Source organism: Drosophila biarmipes, unplaced genomic scaffold (genome assembly GCF_025231255.1).
Source record: "Drosophila biarmipes strain raj3 unplaced genomic scaffold, RU_DBia_V1.1 ptg000005l, whole genome shotgun sequence".
Lineage (NCBI taxonomy): Eukaryota > Metazoa > Arthropoda > Insecta > Diptera > Drosophilidae > Drosophila > Drosophila biarmipes.
In genome coordinates, this window is record NW_026114527.1 from 3,599,488 (window position 1) to 3,621,333 (window position 21,846).

A 21,846-nucleotide genomic window follows, 5' to 3' on the forward strand; every position below is an offset into this window, starting at 1 on the left:
AAAAATGTATCCGTTCAAACGAATATTCCCGAAAATGGATTTATTTTTATTTACACTGACATAATAAAACCAAGGTCAGTAGGTAGTAAAAGAGCGCGATGTCTTCGTGTAATGCATTATAATGGAAAGAAAAGAAATATTCAATTTAAAAATATTGAATATTACCCTTTGGACATCGCAATACTAATTACTGATTCCAATGGATATAAGGTACCATTTGAAACTTAAGCTGTTCCGATTTTCGTTACTCTTCACTTTAGAAGAAGAAGAAGGTCCGGACAGTAAATAATGCATACCCCAATCTTATTTATTTAGAAGCAAAATAGTCATAACGGTGAAATCTTATCAGGATTATTATGTAAATCAGTGTGGTGGGGGCTGAAGCAACATCGGAAGGGTTTACATATCTCCGCATATAGTGCAACAAGGACGAGGAATCGGAAATTTTTTTAGCGGTCTTTTTAATTACATAAAACCACTTTTTCTTTCGGGCATAACTGCTATAAAAAATAAGGCTGCTGAGACTGCTAAGGATGTAATCAATGAATTTGGGAGAAAGCCTTTAAGAAATATAATTCAAGAACAAAGTAAAATTGCTTTACAAAATCTTTCAAATAAGCAATTGATAAAATTACCCGTTTTCAAAGTGGAAGTGGAAAAAGAAATAAAAGGCTAGGTAATAGGAAAAAACGACTTCATTATACATCTAAACGACAACGTAAACATACCCAAACGCAACATAAAAAAAAATCAACAAGAAAATTAAATATTAAAAATATTTTTTTCTAAAGCAAAATGAGTACCGAATGATTATCGAATGTATGAAAAGTGAATTAGATTTGTTTGCGGCACACCCCATGCAAAGTTCTATTCTAAGAACTGAAGAAGTCTCATACAACCCAATTGCTTCTTTGGACGGTGCCTCTTCAATCGCATTTGTTTGCTTGGGAAATGATGAAACGTAACGAGATTTATCCAGTGTTTATTTACGACTTGTTGGTGCAACTTAAAAAAAATGATAACAACAGCATTAAAGGAAATGCTGTTGGTGTTGTAAACAATATTCTACATTCAATATTTAGAAGTTCGTCAGTTTATTTAAATAATATACTGGTATCGCAAAGTGATAATAATTATCACTATATAGCGTATTTGCAAACAGTTTTAAACTATGGGAGTGACGCCTCTGAAAGTCACTTGGCCTCCCAAGGTCATTTTCCCAATTTTGGAAGAATAACAGCAGGGAAATATGTTTATCCCGACTCTAATGAAACCCTTAAAAATATGTTTCAAAATAGTAACAAGGTTGAGTTATTCGGTAAAGTTCATGGATATATTTTCAATCAAATCAAACTTTAGCAGGTCATTTACAGATATCTATGAGTTGTGGCTGGAATCGAAACCGCTCCATTTTACAAGCACTTGATTATTTTTCCTTTTTAGTATTTTCTCTACTAGGAAAGCATTTTTGTCTTTCACTTTTTGAAGTTCCTCTTCCTAAAATGACCCATTAATAGGGGTACCCATATAATCTTATGATTCATATGTTACGGGGTATGTAGACTTGACTTTTAAAACTTTAAAAACTTCTGTGGTCCAATTAGGTTTGTATCCCTCCATAAATGCTTCCTTGTATTTACTTATTCTAACAAAATCACCTACTAAAAATTTATGTTTTGGAAATATTTTTGGTGTATTATATACCGATTTTAAAATAAACTCTTCATTTTTCGTGCAGACATCTATAGGGTTCATTTTAATTGTTCGGTGATATGAATTATTGTAATGATTTACGAGATAATTGATGTTATGAATCCTCTTATATTTACCCTGCATACTAAACATTTTCCACATACGGTTTTTTTTATGTTCTATTAAAGCGTTCACATATAGAAGCCTTGAGATGCGTATAAGTATGATAATGATTTATATCAAATTTATCCATTAATTTCCTAAAAGTGGAATTAAAAAATTCTTTCCCTTGATCTGACTGAATATTCTTACTCTTTTTAAAAACAGATTTCATTGCCTCTGCTACATCCAGGGCAGACTTTGACTTAACTGCCTCGGCGTATGCATACTTTGAGAACGTGTCAATAACGGTCAGTAAATATCTTATTTTCTTTCCAAAATGGTATCATTTCAACTAAATCAATTTGCCATGCGTCATTTATCCCTTTTTGAACGAACTTTCGCAGTATGAAGTTTTTTCGCGCTGCCTTATGAATTTCATCGACAACTTGTTGTTTGCTCATCTTAAAGTGTTGATTTATTAGTGTTATTTTTTATTTGATGACGATGGTTGCTTAGTCAGTAATGCTTGCTTATATACAAAAACATCCCTTTTTATTTCTGAACGCATCTTTTTTGAAATTTCAAAACATATTCGTGTTAAATCTATTTGCACATCCTTATCATAGGTACCTTCTAAATCAGATAGTTGAATATCAAATTTTTGTAAAGATACACACTTAGGAATAATATGATTATTGTAAAGATATATTACTTGCTGTCTTAATATGGAGTTCCAACATAAAAATGTTGTAAAAAATATGCCTAATCTTAGTAATGATCTCCAGGACTCAGAATCAAACTCAATTTTGTTACCATACTGATTAATCACAACAACGTACTGATTATCTGATTTCCTAAATCTAAAGTTACATTTTATGGAGTGCAAGCACGGATGATCAATAATTGTCTTTGTCAAATCCAATTAAATTATTTTTACTTTGCTGCATCCAAACCATCGGCAAAAATTTTCGAGTAGTTGACAGACCACATTTCAATTTTAAGTTATGAATCTCGAATCCAAAAATGACTTCGTGGTCCTGTTTCTTTCGAGAAGTTTTATTTCTTTTGGTTACACACATGTCCATCAGGTAAGACTACTTCAAATAAACTGTAAATATGTTCTTGTCTTACCGGTATATAAAGGAGAAAGCCCCTCAGTTGATTAAAAAATCTCAACCAATGATGAACACAGTCGATCGTAATTCAAGCATTATAGTAGATTTTCAATATGTACTTGGTAACAACAAACAAGTTTTCGTTAAGAAGCTGGCGTTTATGCCTGCTGGAACTGTTAAACCTAATTTTTTCCATTTCAAACCGCCATATAAAATAAAAGAATGGGATAATGGAGCACTTAAGCAGCAGCACCTTAACCAGCAGAACATAAACGGATTGGATTGGTCAGCTGGAGATATTCCATACACAAATCTTGAAGAAATACTCACCACTCAATAAGTATCACACAGTTCTTGTTCGTGGTGAAATTAAAAAGAATTTTTTAATCAAGTATTTCTCAACAAACATTATCGATATAGATATCGGAAGAAGTTTAACTCAACTACCCAATTTTTTTACGAATTGTAGAATACACAAGAAAAAAATTCCACTTCGATGTTCATTAAATAATTTATTTAAGCTGTTTGTATTCCTAGAAAACATATATAGTAATGGTGACACATTTGTGTAAAATTTAGTTAAACGAAATTCATGGTCCTATCAGGTTGTCTCTTATTATGGATTCTTTTAAGAGATTTTTTGGAAATGATCCCCGTAAAAATGGATACACGCAACTTATTTATTGTAATTATTGCGGATCTGATACTCATTTCGAGAAGAACTGCTCAAGAAACGCGATCAAGAGAATATTAATAAAACCTAGTATAACTTAAAAAACATTATATAAGCAATTAGTAATAATATAATATATTAAAATTCATTCCGAATAAAATAAATTTTTTTTTATAAAAAATATTTACACAATTTATACATCCTTTTACAATGCTTATTTGTGGACCCTCAGGATCGGGAAAAACAACCTTTTTATGAAATCTAATCACCAAAAAGAATGATCTTTTTAATATTTCAATAGATCGAATTATTTGGTGTTATGCAGAGGAGAGTGCCAAGGCCAATTTTGAAAAGATTGAATATTTTAAAGGAGTCCCTGAAACAGTTCAAAATGAAACGAATGAACCAATTCTTTTAATATTGGATGACTTGATGATGGGAGCCTTTAATAAAAATTTGTGTGAGCTGTTTACAAAAGGATCACACCATAGGAATTTATCAGTAATAGTGGTAACTCAGAACATATTTCATAAATCTTCGCACACCAGAGATATTTCACTAAATACTTTGCTTTCAAAAATCTTCGTGATAAGCTTCAATTTCAATGTTTAGCAAGACAAATTTACCAGAAAACCCCACAGAGCTATTTAGAATATATAAAGAGGTAACGGAGCAACCTCACGTATATTTATTTATTGATCTCACTCAGGGCATTAACGATCTCTTAAGATTTAGATCTGACATTTTTAATTCAGAATATTCTGTGTGCTATTCAAATGAAAATGGTTTACAAAAAGAGCCTAAGTCGCTTGAAAGCGAACAAACATTTATTGTATGTGCTCAAAAGGCCGACAATAGACTACGTAAGGCAATTATAAGCAATAGTAATAGTGACCTGGTAAAAACAATAGTAGAGATTGTATTGAACACATTACAGGGAAACCATAAAGTTACTAAATCCCATCTTAATGCTCTAACAAAGTATAAAAATGCATTGCGCTACCTTTCGTGCCCAAAGCGTAAATTAAACTCTAAGAGAAAAGTCCTTATTCAAAAAGGGGGATTTCTACCGATTCTAATAACTTCATTGCTTTCTGGAATTTTTGGAAAACTATTAAAAAATGATTAAGAATAAACATAATTTAAGCAAAGTAATTTTAATGCATCCTAACAGCTATCAGAAATTGATAAACAATGACAGAGGAAATGAACTGATAAATATAAAATTTTTACCAATATCAAATAACAACAAAATAAGTGATTTCGATAAATGGATCAAAATTCGTCAAGAATTAAGTTACTATCAAAATAAAAAACGTAATAAATCATGGAATTTTCAAAATGAACAAAAAGTGAATCCTCTAACAACCAAAACAATTGAATCCCAAACCACTGATTGGATTGATATAAAACCCAGCACATCAAAATCAACATCAAAGTACGATCACTCACGTCCGGAAAAATTTGAGTTTCCCGATTTACCACCTGAAAGTGATAATGAGGATTTTAGTTCAAATAAAAAAGAAAATGTTGTATCAGATAAACAAAAAGGGAGTGACACCTATTTTTTATATAGTGAAACAGATAAAAAGAAAATAGGATTAGGGAAACCAGTGCTCAAAGCGAAGCTTAATGAACGAAGCAAATTCAAAGCAAAACTACAAAATTTAAAAACGGAAACTTTACCTTATCAAAATTTTAAATATGTAACAGGACGTGAAAGGTTAATGCGATCGGTTAGAACAAAAAATCCAGTGCAAACTGGTAAAAATAAATTAAATTGGATTTCGTATTATTAACTTTCATAAAAATCAAATATGGGTTTTTTAAATGAGATTTTTATCACATTGTTAAGTAATAACTCAATGAATGTATTTCCTGACAACGTAAAGTGTGCATTTACAAACATTGTTAACATTCCAGAAGACATGAACGATGATTGGGAAGTCGGTATTTCAGACATATATTTGAATAATTACATTAAATAGAAACCGAGTTTGTTAGTCTTGTAAATGCTGAAATATTTAGGTATAAAAATGTATCCGTTCAAACGAATATTCCCGAAAATGGATTTATTTTTATTTACACTGACATAATAAAACCAAGGTCAGTAGGTAGTAAAAGAGCGCGATGTCTTCGTGTAATGCATTATAATGGAAAGAAAAGAAATATTCAATTTAAAAATATTGAATATTACCCTTTGGACATCGCAATACTAATTACTGATTCCAATGGATATAAGGTACCATTTGAAACTTCAGCTGTTCCGATTTTCGTTACTCTTCACTTTAGAAGAAGAAGAAGGTCCGGACAATAAATAATGCATACCCCAATCTTATTTATTTAGAAGCAAAATAGTCATAATGGTGAAATCTTATCAGGATTATTATGTAAATCAGTGTGGTGGGGGCTGAAGCAACATCGGAAGGGTTTACATATCTCCGCATATAGTGCAACAAGGACGAGGAATCGGAAATTTTTTTAGCGGTCTTTTTAATTACATAAAACCACTTTTTCTTTCGGGCATAACTGCTATAAAAAATAAGGCTGCTGAGACTGGTAAGGATGTAATCAATGAATTTGGGAGAAAGCCTTTAAGAAATATAATTCAAGAACAAAGTAAAATTGCTTTACAAAATCTTTCAAATAAAGCAATTGATAAAATTACCCGTTTTCAAAGTGGAAGTGGAAAAAGAAATAAAAGGCTAGGTAATAGGAAAAAACGACTTCATTATACATCTAAACGACAACGTAAACATACCCAAACGCAACATAAAAAAAAATCAACAAGAAAATTAAATATTAAAAATATTTTTTTCTAAAGCAAAATGAGTACCGAATGATTATCGAATGTATGAAAAGTGAATTAGATTTGTTTGCGGCACACCCCACGCAAAGTTCTATTCTAAGAACTGAAGAAGTCTCATACAACCCAATTGCTTCTTTGGACGGTGCCTCTTCAATCGCATTTGTTTGCTTGGGAAATGATGAAACGTATCGAGATTTATCCAGTGTTTATTTACGACTTGTTGGTGCAACTTAAAAAAAATGATAACAACAGCATTAAAGGAAATGCTGTTGGTGTTGTAAACAATATTCTACATTCAATATTTAGAAGTTCGTCAGTTTATTTAAATAATATACTGGTATCGCAAAGTGATAATAATTATCACTATATAGCGTATTTGCAAACAGTTTTAAACTATGGGAGTGACGCCTCTGAAAGTCACTTGGCCTCCCAAGGTCATTTTCCCAATTTTGGAAGAATAACAGCAGGGAAATATGTTTATCCCGACTCTAATGAAACCCTTAAAAATATGTTTCAAAATAGTAACAAGGTTGAGTTATTCGGTAAAGTTCATGGATATATTTTCAATCAAATCAAACTGCTTGTTATGAATGTTGATTTAAGAATCAATTTCAATATTGAAAAAACATCGTTTTATTTAATGGAAACTGGTACTGAATCAAATTAAAAGATACTTGAAGCACAACTTTTCATGAACCACATAACAGTTAACCCAAACATTTTATTGGCTCATCATCATGTTTTACAAACAAAAAATGCTCTGTACCCATTCAGCAAAGTTGAAGTCAAATCATTTACAATATATCCGGGCAACAATACACTGTCAATAGACAACGCAGTTATTGGACAAATACAAAATTTTCTGGCCTTTTGTATGGTTAAGATCCGCTCATACTCAGGAAACCGAGGCTTAGACCCATTTCAATTTGAACATTTTAATATTCAACGCTTTAACCTATTGGTTAACGGAGTTCAAGTTCCTTCCCAGGCTCTGGAGTTCGATTACGCGAACGCTGAAAAGGTTCAGAGCTCAAGAGGTTATAATATGCTTTTAAGATCATGTGGAATCAAACGATTGTGGACTACAAATTACCAAGGAAATGTTTGATTCAAACAGTTTTATATAAGCCTTTGACTTAACTGCTGATCAATAAAATTTTTTCAAAGTTTTTCCTTCTGATAAGTTACCAAAAACTATTTTAAAGTATCACGCACTAATAATTGCGAATACCGACACTTCAACTCAACCTGGAACTCATTGGATTGCATTTTATTTTGATAGTCGTAGGTCAGCAGAATTTTTCGATTCATATGATCAATATCCCCAGAAAAAAGAATTTTTAAAATGTTTATAATCTAACGCTTATTATTTTTGTTTTAATAAGCAACAACTGCAGGGATACTTTTCTAACACTTGCGGACATTATTGTATTCGGTCTTTTTAAAAGTAAAAAGAAAACACTAAATTCTTTTTTAAGAAAATTCAAGAAAAACGACTATTTATTTAATGATAAATTAATAATAAAAATGTTTAAGAACCATTTTAAAAAATAAAAAACATATATATATTTAAGTAAAATTAATTCGTTTTATTTATGGTTTTGGAGCAATACGTTTGTTTAACTTATAATATTTAATCATTATCCTAAGGGCTTCCTCTTTCAGTGCAGGCAGCATATGACACTGACATGTGTCTTGTCCAGATGAGGCATCATCGTCGCTCCAGGGACAAAGTTTATAATGGAATGGATCAACTATTTTTCCTCAAAATCCTCCAAAGTAGCTTTTAGGAACTCCATCTTTTGTAGGTGTTGCTCGAAAAGCATGCCCTCAATTGCATCAAGAATAGTTCTATCTGTTAAGCGTACATTTTTAAGGAAAACTATTTATTTTTGAGACTGATTTAAGACTGTTGTTGGATTTAAAAACTGAGCTCTTTATATTGAAGAATCTTATTTACTTTACTTATTTACTGATAAAAATTCAATTTGAGCACAACTAAATCTGTTCAGATCTTTTCCTTTATATACCATATGAGTTATTCCATTCTCATTTAAATTCCTAAATGGTGTCTTTGTAGAAAATTTGTTCACATAACTTTTAGGTAGAAATATCCAAACATCTTTATCGCCCTTATCAGTTAAATACCATATGGTGTCTTTTTCAGCTTACATCCAGTGATCTTATACTCAAATCCAATACATAGATTTTCAATTTTTGTGTAGCCAATCACAGGCTTCACGTCATTTAAGGTCTCTAAGAAGTCCAATAAAATTCAACAAAATTAGGTGATAAAGTATTTACTCTTAATTTATATGCATACCATTTTTGATCAGCGTAAGATTGGATTCGTCGTGCACTAGTACCTAACTGTTGTATACAAATTCTTTAACCAGAAATTAAATGGTCTTTTATACTTGTCAAAAACTATACATTTCTATCAATTCATGTGGAGTAAATGAGATAACAATATGTATTCATTATATGTACCAAAATACTTATATAAACTATGTAATACTTGAGAATAAAGTCAGAAATACATATCAGTATGTCTATCTCTTCTTATATTTATATAAATCTTTCAATAGCGTTAAAATAAAGTTAGTATATATAACGTAAGAATTGTCCCTCAAATGCTATATAATTTACATTTTTTATAGAAAAGTCGGTTTATTTTTAAAAACTTCGAAATGGTGAAGTACCATTGCGAGTTGTGTTCAGAAACAAAATCCTTTACTACTCGCAGCGGCCTAAAAGCGCATACATTCAAAATACACAACTTCGCCTATCAGAAATCTAAATCCTCCTTTTAATTATTGTTATTTCTGTCCTAAAGTACGAAAAATTTTGTTGCGATACGACTTTAATATGCATCGTCTATTGGTTCACAACGCAGAGCTAAAAAGTATTTTTAAGGCAAAGAAAAATTGTTCAATAAATAAAAAACAATTATAAGCCCTCAATTTTAAAATAGTTTTTACTTTATTTTTCTTTATGCATGGTGTATTTATAATTAAAAAGTTAAGAATCTAGGTCAAATAAAACATCTAGTAATGCGTCGTCATCTCCATCATCCAGCAAAGTTAAATAATGGTTAGTCAGCGGCGGTTGAGGTCCCATAAGTTCTTCAAAGATGTGGTCGTCGTTAGCAAAAACCTCATCTTCTGGCCTGAATAGGTCGTCGTCCAATTGAAATTCCTGTGCACACTGAAGTACATCTTCACCATCTTCGTGTGTGATAAGGGATTTTAAGAAAGACTGCGTAGTATTCCCCAATGGAAACTGGCTCCACTCAAGAGACTCCAATCCTGGGTCCCTATTTTGGGTCGACGATGCAGCCGGTTGAAATACGCTTTGTAGAAGGCAATCAACCAAACTTCTGCTTCGGAAACCTGCGCAAGTTCCAGATCCGAGTTTTCGATTATTTCAAGATCAGAATCTTGCGTGGGTGGTAATTCCAGGTTGTCAATCTCAACCTCGTTTTCCGAATCGATAAATTCTACGGTTAGATCCATAGGTATGCAGTACTGAGGCATTTGAAGAACTGATCCTCAGCAATTTGAGTGGTGTCATTTTTATAGTCCAGAATGTTCACTTAACAGGTTGACATCTACAGGGAGTGCATACAGGCATGTTGTACTCCTAGAACCAATCCGATTGGTTCTCGAACATAAGGAGCAGCCCAATAGAATGGTTATTAGAAGGAAAACGAACACCAGGATTGATAACAAGTTACCGGGGGTGAACGTGTTGTAGGAGGGGTCTGGATGTAGGTAAATATCGAAGGTGTGCAACTTCGACATAGGTTAAGGAAAGGCAATCGCTGTGTAAGCAAGATATGAATAAATAGTCAGTTAAAGTCGGGCCAGCATTGGCATAAGATGTCGCGATTCAACCATTCGAATTTCCTAAGCCTTAAGCTAAGAGTAGCTATTAAAAGCGGTTGCGGAGGTTTTTTAGGCAGTTTTAAATGTATTTTGTATGAGTTGTTTTTAATTTCAAGCGTATACTAATCCCAGAATCAGTGTGTTTGGTATTCCACGGAACCCTCCCTTTTTATTTTATATTCCCACTACTCGACTGAAAAAGGCAAAAAACGACGATGACCTCCGATAGTATACCCCCTCACTAAAAAAATTTGGTGTCATTGGAAAGCATTTTTCAAGCCCTTTCTTATAGTATAATTTTCTCTGTTCTAAAATAAAAACTGCACATTTTGAACAAAACTCACAAAATTAAAATTTCACACCTTCGCGCACAAGCAGTCATGAGCAAGGACTCGAGGGTAGGGGTGAGATTCGGGTTCGTGGGTACGCACGTTAACTTTCTCCTGCTCATTCTCAGAAGATAACGAGGGGTCACAATATTTGAAATGCAATAAAAAGGGAGGGATCCGTGGAATACCAAACACACTGATTCTGGGATGAGTATACGCTTGCAATTAAAAACAACTCATACAAAATACATTTAAAACCGCCTAAAAAACCTCCGCAACCGCTTTTAATAGCTACTTCTGGGTTTAATGTGCAGAGCTTCATGTAAGGACCTTCCATTCGTGTCCTTGAATGAAATATCAAATACGACCCGTAACTTTTGGGTGATTACAAGGTGATGTGTCAAGTAAAAGCTTGGCCGTTTGTCAATGTCTTCTGGAGGTAGTTCTCGCATGTGGCCCAATTGAAGATAATCCCGCATAAATTGCACGTACTGTGAGTTCAGATTGGGGTCTTTCTCTAGGCGGCGTTCTACACCCTTGAATCTTGTGAGTGCTCCTTGTAATGTATCTGAAATCTGTTCCTTGGAGTTTTTGAACAGAAGTTCGACGATGTAACGCCCCTTGGGGTCACGAGTGTGTGTCTTGACAAAGTGCTGTTCAACTTCATAGTCGTCTGGTTTCCCATGAAATTTCGGGTTGACATCCTCGAGCTCTCAAAAGCGAGAGATGCGTCAATGTCAATAGCCCTGTGAATTGTTGTTGTAGATGAACGGCCGGTGGTTACGATAGATGTTATGACCCATCCAAATATTGTCGAAATGGCGATGATGTTGCCCTCATTGTCGAACATCTTTTGACCGGTGAACATGGTCTAACCGTAGTCGCTGCCCAGGAGTATGTCGACTGGCGCCAACGACTGATAGTCAGAATCCACAAGCTAAAAGCCAGCAAATGCCTTGAGTGTTGAGGAGCTGATATCGTGTCTTGCCAATATGGAGATAATTTTGCTGAGTATGTGAGCACGTACCTTCATTGTGTGATCCGAGATCTTCGACTGCGAGTCCAGTGTGCTGCAGCCTCTAGTTGTCTCAGATTCCACCAAGATTCGTGACGGCAAGCGTGCCAGTCCGAGAGCCTGAACGCACCGCTCGGAGATGTAAGACAGTTCCGAACCACTGTCCAAAAGCACACGGCAGGTGGTGTGCGATCCCTTTGCGTTTTTGAAAAACACTAAAGCTGTTGGCAATGCACGCTTTCGTAGCCCTTGTGGCTGTGTTGCGGTTGTTGATCCGTTGCACAAGGCTTCAGCGTGGCAGCTACTTGTGCCCGTGCAATATGGCTGATGGTGACCGTAGGATCTGTGTGTGCCTTTCATCTCGTGGGTGTGCTGTAAAGACAGCGGCTTGGAAACCAATAACCTCTGCGTGTAGCAGAAAATGGTGGCGATTGTGGCAAAACTTACATGTGAATTTGGACTCACACTTTCACGATTCTTGTCCAGGCTTAAGGCAGTTGAAACACATTGATTTGGCCTTAACAAATGTGCTTCTCTGCTGGACTGACAATTCAGAAAACTGTGAGAAGGCATAGATGTTGTACTCCTTGGAGTTACACTTCACACAAGAGGTTGCCTTCATCGATACTAAAGCGTGTGCCGATCGCTCTGCCTTGCCATGTTGTGGACCCACCTTAGAGTCTAAGTCTGACTCACATTTGCTGAGCTCAAATTCCTCGCAACGTCGGTCTAAAAACTTGAGAAGATCATCCACAGACGGAGATTCCAGATCCCGGCTTCCTTCAATCCATTTGCGACGGGTTTCAGCATCGATCTTACCGAGAATAAAGTGTATAACCCAGCAGCCCCTTTGAGTTTGCCCTGCTGCATCTAGTCCGCGTACAACTTCGGTGGCTTCGTCCGTCACCTTGCGCAGAACTGTTACATCTGCTCTGGCGGTCGAAGGTAAGTTGACAAATGTCTGCACAAGAGTGTTAACAATGTGACGTGGTCTATTGTAGCGATCAATCAGGCAAGTCCATACAGTCTCGTAAGCTGCATCCGTAATTGACATATGGCGAATCAAGTCAGCTGCTTCTCCAGTGATGTACGTTTTTAAGTAGTGGAACTTTTGTATTGCTGTCAAATGCTGCTTGCTATGGATTGTGCTCTCGTATATGTTCTTGAAGGCTGGCCACTCCTTTTAGTCGCCAGTAAACAGAATTACAGTTGCTGCAGAGTTTGCCCTCAAAAGCGTGGCTTGTTGCTCAGCCAAACGCTCATTGAGCTGCTGTTGTTGTTCCAGAAAACGAACTAGGTTTTCGTTTGCCACTCCTGACGCCATTGATGCGGCCTCGCCAGGGTTGCCAGATTGTCTAAAGTAGCCGTCTCTTCCATTATCCTGAGCTTCTTCACAGGTACGAATCAGGTTGGGAAATAATGTGCACGCCTGCAAGTACTTGTCCTCGTACCTTTCGTTGTCGATGGCTGGATCGACGTACCCCTCCTCCTCGTCAAAAAGGGCCATTTGGTCGCTGATGGATTCGAATTCCTTCCATACGTTGTTGAGCCTATCCAATGACACATGTATTTCATCAAGCTTCCATGTCGATCCCGCACGTGGATCTTGCGACGACGTTAGCAAACGCGTAATGCTTGCCTTCGCACGGCTTCTTGCTGCCTTCAACAGTTTCAAATGATCCATGCTAATCAGTAACTAAATCTGGCGAAAAGCACCAAAGATATGGTGTAGAATAAAAACGTAATATTTCCCGAATTTTTGAGTGGACTGTATTCTTTATTTCATTTCCTTCGTGTCCGACGAGTTCAAATTTAGTCTTAACACTAAGTCCTAAAAAATCTATAAGTGGTGACGCAGCAGCAAAATATATCAAAAAATGGCAAAGTTATAATAAGATTCAAATTCCAATGAAACTGCAAAGCGTTTATCATCACCTTTAGTTACCGTGCATCAAATGAATATTATTATTAAACTAGGGTTTTTGTTGGGCAAAAGACCTTTAATATTAGAAAAGAAAGCGCACTACTGCTGAGTGTCTTTCCAAAAACTATTCAGCTAAACAAATCTCAAAACAGTAATGACTTAATATTTGATCTCTAAGAATACAATCATGAGTACTTGATAGAAATTTCCTACAAAGTTAATCTCTGATGACTTTCTTTGGGTGTATCAAATCTTATTAATAAAAGAATAATGTTTCTTGGTGTGTTCAGAAACAAAATCCTTTACTACTCGCAGCGGCCTAAAAGCGCATACATTCAAAATACACAACTTCGCCTATCAGAAATCTAAATCCTCCTTTTAATTATTGTTATTTCTGTCCTAAAGTACGAAAAATTTTGTTGCGATACGACTTTAATATGCATCGTCTATTGGTTCACAACGCAGAGCTAAAAAGTATTTTTAAGGCAAAGAAAAATTGTTCAATAAATAAAAAACAATTATAAGCCCTCAATTTTAAAATAGTTTTTACTTTATTTTTCTTTATGCATGGTGTATTTATAATTAAAAAGTTAAGAATCTAGGTCAAATAAAACATCTAGTAATGCGTCGTCATCTCCATCATCCAGCAAAGTTAAATAATGGTTAGTCAGCGGCGGTTGAGGTCCCATAAGTTCTTCAAAGATGTGGTCGTCGTTAGCAAAAACCTCATCTTCTGGCCTGAATAGGTCGTCGTCCAATTGAAATTCCTGTGCACACTGAAGTACATCTTCACCATCTTCGTGTGTGATAAGGGATTTTAAGAAAGACTGCGTAGTATTCCCCAATGGAAACTGGCTCCACTCAAGAGACTCCAATCCTGGGTCCCTATTTTGGGTCGACGATGCAGCCGGTTGAAATACGCTTTGTAGAAGGCAATCAACCAAACTTCTGCTTCGGAAACCTGCGCAAGTTCCAGATCCGAGTTTTCGATTATTTCAAGATCAGAATCTTGCGTGGGTGGTAATTCCAGGTTGTCAATCTCAACCTCGTTTTCCGAATCGATAAATTCTACGGTTAGATCCATAGGTATGCAGTACTGAGGCATTTGAAGAACTGATCCTCAGCAATTTGAGTGGTGTCATTTTTATAGTCCAGAATGTTCACTTAACAGGTTGACATCTACAGGGAGTGCATACAGGCATGTTGTACTCCTAGAACCAATCCGATTGGTTCTCGAACATAAGGAGCAGCCCAATAGAATGGTTATTAGAAGGAAAACGAACACCAGGATTGATAACAAGTTACCGGGGGTGAACGTGTTGTAGGAGGGGTCTGGATGTAGGTAAATATCGAAGGTGTGCAACTTCGACATAGGTTAAGGAAAGGCAATCGCTGTGTAAGCAAGATATGAATAAATAGTCAGTTAAAGTCGGGCCAGCATTGGCATAAGATGTCGCGATTCAACCATTCGAATTTCCTAAGCCTTAAGCTAAGAGTAGCTATTAAAAGCGGTTGCGGAGGTTTTTTAGGCAGTTTTAAATGTATTTTGTATGAGTTGTTTTTAATTTCAAGCGTATACTAATCCCAGAATCAGTGTGTTTGGTATTCCACGGAACCCTCCCTTTTTATTTTATATTCCCACTACTCGACTGAAAAAGGCAAAAAACGACGATGACCTCCGATAGTATACCCCCTCACTAAAAAAATTTGGTGTCATTGGAAAGCATTTTTCAAGCCCTTTCCAATAGTATAATTTTCTCTGTTCTAAAATAAAAACTGCACATTTTGAACAAAACTCACAAAATTAAAATTTCACACCTTCGCGCACAAGCAGTCATGAGCAAGGACTCGAGGGTAGGGGGTGAGATTCGGGTTCGTGGGTACGCACGTTAACTTTCTCCTGCTCATTCTCAGAAGATAACGAGGGGTCACAATATTTGAAATGCAATAAAAAGGGAGGGATCCGTGGAATACCAAACACACTGATTCTGGGATGAGTATACGCTTGCAATTAAAAACAACTCATACAAAATACATTTAAAACCGCCTAAAAAACCTCCGCAACCGCTTTTAATAGCTACTGCTGGGTTTAATGTGCAGAGCTTCATGTAAGGACCTTCCATTCGTGTCCTTGAATGAAATATCAAATACGACCCGTAACTTTTGGGTGATTACAAGGTGATGTGTCAAGTAAAAGCTTGGCCGTTTGTCAATGTCTTCTGGAGGTAGTTCTCGCATGTGGCCCAATTGAAGATAATCCCGCATAAATTGCACGTACTGCGAGTTCAGATTGGGGTCTTTCTCTAGGCGGCGTTCTACACCCTTGAATCTTGTGAGTGCTCCTTGTAATGTATCTGAAATCTGTTCCTTGGAGTTTTTGAACAGAAGTTCGACGATGTAACGCCCCTTGGGGTCACGAGTGTGTGTCTTGACAAAGTGCTGTTCAACTTCATAGTCGTCTGGTTTCCCATGAAATTTCGGGTTGACATCCTCGAGCTCTCAAAAGCGAGAGATGCGTCAATGTCAATAGCCCTGTGAATTGTTGTTGTAGATGAACGGCCGGTGGTTACGATAGATGTTATGACCCATCCAAATATTGTCGAAATGGCGATGATGTTGCCCTCATTGTCGAACATCTTTTGACCGGTGAACATGGTCTAACCGTAGTCGCTGCCCAGGAGTATGTCGACTGGCGCCAACGACTGATAGTCAGAATCCACAAGCTAAAAGCCAGCAAATGCCTTGAGTGTTGAGGAGCTGATATCGTGTCTTGCCAATATGGAGATAATTTTGCTGAGTATGTGAGCACGTACCTTCATTGTGTGATCCGAGATCTTCGACTGCGAGTCCAGTGTGCTGCAGCCTCTAGTTGTCTCAGATTCCACCAAGATTCGTGACGGCAAGCGTGCCAGTCCGAGAGCCTGAACGCACCGCTCGGAGATGTAAGACAGTTCCGAACCACTGTCCAAAAGCACACGGCAGGTGGTGTGCGATCCCTTTGCGTTTTTGAAAAACACTAAAGCTGTTGGCAATGCACGCTTTCGTAGCCCTTGTGGCTGTGTTGCGGTTGTTGATCCGTTGCACAAGGCTTCAGCGTGGCAGCTACTTGTGCCCGTGCAATATGGCTGATGGTGACCGTAGGATCTGTGTGTGCCTTTCATCTCGTGGGTGTGCTGTAAAGACAGCGGCTTGGAAACCAATAACCTCTGCGTGTAGCAGAAAATGGTGGCGATTGTGGCAAAACTTACATGTGAATTTGGACTCACACTTTCACGATTCTTGTCCAGGCTTAAGGCAGTTGAAACACATTGATTTGGCCTTAACAAATGTGCTTCTCTGCTGGACTGACAATTCAGAAAACTGTGAGAAGGCATAGATGTTGTACTCCTTGGAGTTACACTTCACACAAGAGGTTGCCTTCATCGATACTAAAGCGTGTGCCGATCGCTCTGCCTTGCCATGTTGTGGACCCACCTTAGAGTCTAAGTCTGACTCACATTTGCTGAGCTCAAATTCCTCGCAACGTCGGTCTAAAAACTTGAGAAGATCATCCACAGACGGAGATTCCAGATCCCGGCTTCCTTCAATCCATTTGCGACGGGTTTCAGCATCGATCTTACCGAGAATAAAGTGTATAACCCAGCAGCCCCTTTGAGTTTGCCCTGCTGCATCTAGTCCGCGTACAACTTCGGTGGCTTCGTCCGTCACCTTGCGCAGAACTGTTACATCTGCTCTGGCGGTCGAAGGTAAGTTGACAAATGTCTGCACAAGAGTGTTAACAATGTGACGTGGTCTATTGTAGCGATCAATCAGGCAAGTCCATACAGTCTCGTAAGCTGCATCCGTAATTGACATATGGCGAATCAAGTCAGCTGCTTCTCCAGTGATGTACGTTTTTAAGTAGTGGAACTTTTGTATTGCTGTCAAATGCTGCTTGCTATGGATTGTGCTCTCGTATATGTTCTTGAAGGCTGGCCACTCCTTTTAGTCGCCAGTAAACAGCATTACAGTTGCTGCAGAGTTTGCCCTCAAAAGCGTGGCTTGTTGCTCAGCCAAACGCTCATTGAGCTGCTGTTGTTGTTCCAGAAAACGAACTAGGTTTTCGTTTGCCACTCCTGACGCCATTGATGCGGCCTCGCCAGGGTTGCCAGATTGTCTAAAGTAGCCGTCTCTTCCATTATCCTGAGCTTCTTCACAGGTACGAATCAGGTTGGGAAATAATGTGCACGCCTGCAAGTACTTGTCCTCGTACCTTTCGTTGTCGATGGCTGGATCGACGTACCCCTCCTCCTCGTCAAAAAGGGCCATTTGGTCGCTGATGGATTCGAATTCCTTCCATACGTTGTTGAGCCTATCCAATGACACATGTATTTCATCAAGCTTCCATGTCGATCCCGCACGTGGATCTTGCGACGACGTTAGCAAACGCGTAATGCTTGCCTTCGCACGGCTTCTTGCTGCCTTCAACAGTTTCAAATGATCCATGCTAATCAGTAACTAAATCTGGCGAAAAGCACCAAAGATATGGTGTAGAATAAAAACGTAATATTTCCCGAATTTTTGAGTGGACTGTATTCTTTATTTCATTTCCTTCGTGTCCGACGAGTTCAAATTTAGTCTTAACACTAAGTCCTAAAAAATCTATAAGTGGTGACGCAGCAGCAAAATATATCAAAAAATGGCAAAGTTATAATAAGATTCAAATTCCAATGAAACTGCAAAGCGTTTATCATCACCTTTAGTTACCGTGCATCAAATGAATATTATTATTAAACTAGGGTTTTTGTTGGGCAAAAGACCTTTAATATTAGAAAAGAAAGCGCACTACTGCTGAGTGTCTTTCCAAAAACTATTCAGCTAAACAAATCTCAAAACAGTAATGACATAATGTTTGATCTCTAAGAATACAATCATAGTACTTGATAGAAATTTCCTACAAAGTTAATCTCTGATGACTTTCTTTGGGTGTATCAAATCTTATTAATAAAAGAATAATGTTTCTTGGTGTGTTCAGAAACAAAATCCTTTACTACTCGCAGCGGCCTAAAAGCGCATACATTCAAAATACACAACTTCGCCTATCAGAAATCTAAATCCTCCTTTTAATTATTGTTATTTCTGTCCTAAAGTACGAAAAATTTTGTTGCGATACGACTTTAATATGCATCGTCTATTGGTTCACAACGCAGAGCTAAAAAGTATTTTTAAGGCAAAGAAAAATTGTTCAATAAATAAAAAACAATTATAAGCCCTCAATTTTAAAATAGTTTTTACTTTATTTTTCTTTATGCATGGTGTATTTATAATTAAAAAGTTAAGAATCTAGGTCAAATAAAACATCTAGTAATGCGTCGTCATCTCCATCATCCAGCAAAGTTAAATAATGGTTAGTCAGCGGCGGTTGAGGTCCCATAAGTTCTTCAAAGATGTGGTCGTCGTTAGCAAAAACCTCATCTTCTGGCCTGAATAGGTCGTCGTCCAATTGAAATTCCTGTGCACACTGAAGTACATCTTCACCATCTTCGTGTGTGATAAGGGATTTTAAGAAAGACTGCGTAGTATTCCCCAATGGAAACTGGCTCCACTCAAGAGACTCCAATCCTGGGTCCCTATTTTGGGTCGACGATGCAGCCGGTTGAAATACGCTTTGTAGAAGGCAATCAACCAAACTTCTGCTTCGGAAACCTGCGCAAGTTCCAGATCCGAGTTTTCGATTATTTCAAGATCAGAATCTTGCGTGGGTGGTAATTCCAGGTTGTCAATCTCAACCTCGTTTTCCGAATCGATAAATTCTACGGTTAGATCCATAGGTATGCAGTACTGAGGCATTTGAAGAACTGATCCTCAGCAATTTGAGTGGTGTCATTTTTATAGTCCAGAATGTTCACTTAACAGGTTGACATCTACAGGGAGTGCATACAGGCATGTTGTACTCCTAGAACCAATCCGATTGGTTCTCGAACATAAGGAGCAGCCCAATAGAATGGTTATTAGAAGGAAAACGAACACCAGGATTGATAACAAGTTACCGGGGGTGAACGTGTTGTAGGAGGGGTCTGGATGTAGGTAAATATCGAAGGTGTGCAACTTCGACATAGGTTAAGGAAAGGCAATCGCTGTGTAAGCAAGATATGAATAAATAGTCAGTTAAAGTCGGGCCAGCATTGGCATAAGATGTCGCGATTCAACCATTCGAATTTCCTAAGCCTTAAGCTAAGAGTAGCTATTAAAAGCGGTTGCGGAGGTTTTTTAGGCAGTTTTAAATGTATTTTGTATGAGTTGTTTTTAATTTCAAGCGTATACTAATCCCAGAATCAGTGTGTTTGGTATTCCACGGAACCCTCCCTTTTTATTTTATATTCCCACTACTCGACTGAAAAAGGCAAAAAACGACGATGACCTCCGATAGTATACCCCCTCACTAAAAAAATTTGGTGTCATTGGAAAGCATTTTTCAAGCCCTTTCCAATAGTATAATTTTCTCTGTTCTAAAATAAAAACTGCACATTTTGAACAAAACTCACAAAATTAAAATTTCACACCTTCGCGCACAAGCAGTCATGAGCAAGGACTCGAGGGTAGGGGGTGAGATTCGGGTTCGTGGGTACGCACGTTAACTTTCTCCTGCTCATTCTCAGAAGATAACGAGGGGTCACAATATTTGAAATGCAATAAAAAGGGAGGGATCCGTGGAATACCAAACACACTGATTCTGGGATGAGTATACGCTTGCAATTAAAAACAACTCATACAAAATACATTTAAAACCGCCTAAAAAACCTCCGCAACCGCTTTTAATAGCTACTGCTGGGTTTAATGTGCAGAGCTTCATGTAAGGACCTTCCATTCGTGTCCTTGAATGAAATATCAAATACGACCCGTAACTTTTGGGTGATTACAAGGTGATGTGTCAAGTAAAAGCTTGGCCGTTTGTCAATGTCTTCTGGAGGTAGTTCTCGCATGTGGCCCAATTGAAGATAATCCCGCATAAATTGCACGTACTGTGAGTTCAGATTGGGGTCTTTCTCTAGGCGGCGTTCTACACCCTTGAATCTTGTGAGTGCTCCTTGTAATGTATCTGAAATCTGTTCCTTGGAGTTTTTGAACAGAAGTTCGACGATGTAACGCCCCTTGGGGTCACGAGTGTGTGTCTTGACAAAGTGCTGTTCAACTTCATAGTCGTCTGGTTTCCCATGAAATTTCGGGTTGACATCCTCGAGCTCTCAAAAGCGAGAGATGCGTCAATGTCAATAGCCCTGTGAATTGTTGTTGTAGATGAACGGCCGGTGGTTACGATAGATGTTATGACCCATCCAAATATTGTCGAAATGGCGATGATGTTGCCCTCATTGTCGAACATCTTTTGACCGGTGAACATGGTCTAACCGGGTTCGCTGCCCAGGAGTATGTCGACTGGCGCCAACGACTGATAGTCAGAATCCACAAGCTAAAAGCCAGCAAATGCCTTGAGTGTTGAGGAGCTGATATCGTGTCTTGCCAATATGGAGATAATTTTGCTGAGTATGTGAGCACGTACCTTCATTGTGTGATCCGAGATCTTCGACTGCGAGTCCAGTGTGCTGCAGCCTCTAGTTGTCTCAGATTCCACCAAGATTCGTGACGGCAAGCGTGCCAGTCCGAGAGCCTGAACGCACCGCTCGGAGATGTAAGACAGTTCCGAACCACTGTCCAAAAGCACACGGCAGGTGGTGTGCGATCCCTTTGCGTTTTTGACAAACACTAAAGCTGTTGGCAATGCACGCTTTCGTAGCCCTTGTGGCTGTGTTGCGGTTGTTGATCCGTTGCACAAGGCTTCAGCGTGGCAGCTACTTGTGCCCGTGCAATATGGCTGATGGTGACCGTAGGATCTGTGTGTGCCTTTCATCTCGTGGGTGTGCTGTAAAGACAGCGGCTTGGAAACCAATAACCTCTGCGTGTAGCAGAAAATGGTGGCGATTGTGGCAAAACTTACATGTGAATTTGGACTCACACTTTCACGATTCTTGTCCAGGCTTAAGGCAGTTGAAACACATTGATTTGGCCTTAACAAATGTGCTTCTCTGCTCGACTGACAATTCAGAAAACTGTGAGAAGGCATAGATGTTGTACTCCTTGGAGTTACACTTCACACAAGAGGTTGCCTTCATCGATACTAAAGCGTGTGCCGATCGCTCTGCCTTGCCATGTTGTGGACCCACCTTAGAGTCTAAGTCTGACTCACATTTGCTGAGCTGAAATTCCTCGCAACGTCGGTCTAAAAACTTGAGAAGATCATCCACAGACGGAGATTCCAGATCCCG

General features: G+C 37.8%; 3 protein-coding genes across 3 annotated transcripts; all 3 read right to left on the bottom strand.

Moving 5' to 3' along the window:
• Nucleotides 1–10,891: 10,891 nt before the first annotated feature.
• On the bottom strand, nucleotides 10,892–11,475 carry LOC127011683 (uncharacterized). The gene is made up of 2 exons (XM_050889688.1): nucleotides 11,379–11,475; nucleotides 10,892–11,319 (listed from the first exon to the last, which is right to left on the bottom strand). The coding sequence occupies exons 1-2, from the start codon at nucleotides 11,473–11,475 to the stop codon at nucleotides 10,892–10,894; spliced, it is 525 nt and encodes a 174-aa protein (XP_050745645.1).
• A 4,141-nt stretch (nucleotides 11,476–15,616) lies between these two features.
• LOC127011684 (uncharacterized) lies at nucleotides 15,617–16,200 on the bottom strand. Its single transcript, XM_050889689.1, has 2 exons — nucleotides 16,104–16,200; nucleotides 15,617–16,044 (listed from the first exon to the last, which is right to left on the bottom strand). The coding sequence occupies exons 1-2, from the start codon at nucleotides 16,198–16,200 to the stop codon at nucleotides 15,617–15,619; spliced, it is 525 nt and encodes a 174-aa protein (XP_050745646.1).
• A 4,140-nt stretch (nucleotides 16,201–20,340) lies between these two features.
• LOC127011685 (uncharacterized) lies at nucleotides 20,341–20,924 on the bottom strand. Its single transcript, XM_050889690.1, has 2 exons — nucleotides 20,828–20,924; nucleotides 20,341–20,768 (listed from the first exon to the last, which is right to left on the bottom strand). Exons 1-2 carry the CDS (start codon nucleotides 20,922–20,924, stop codon nucleotides 20,341–20,343), a joined length of 525 nt encoding a protein of 174 aa, XP_050745647.1.
• Nucleotides 20,925–21,846: the final 922 nt, after the last annotated feature.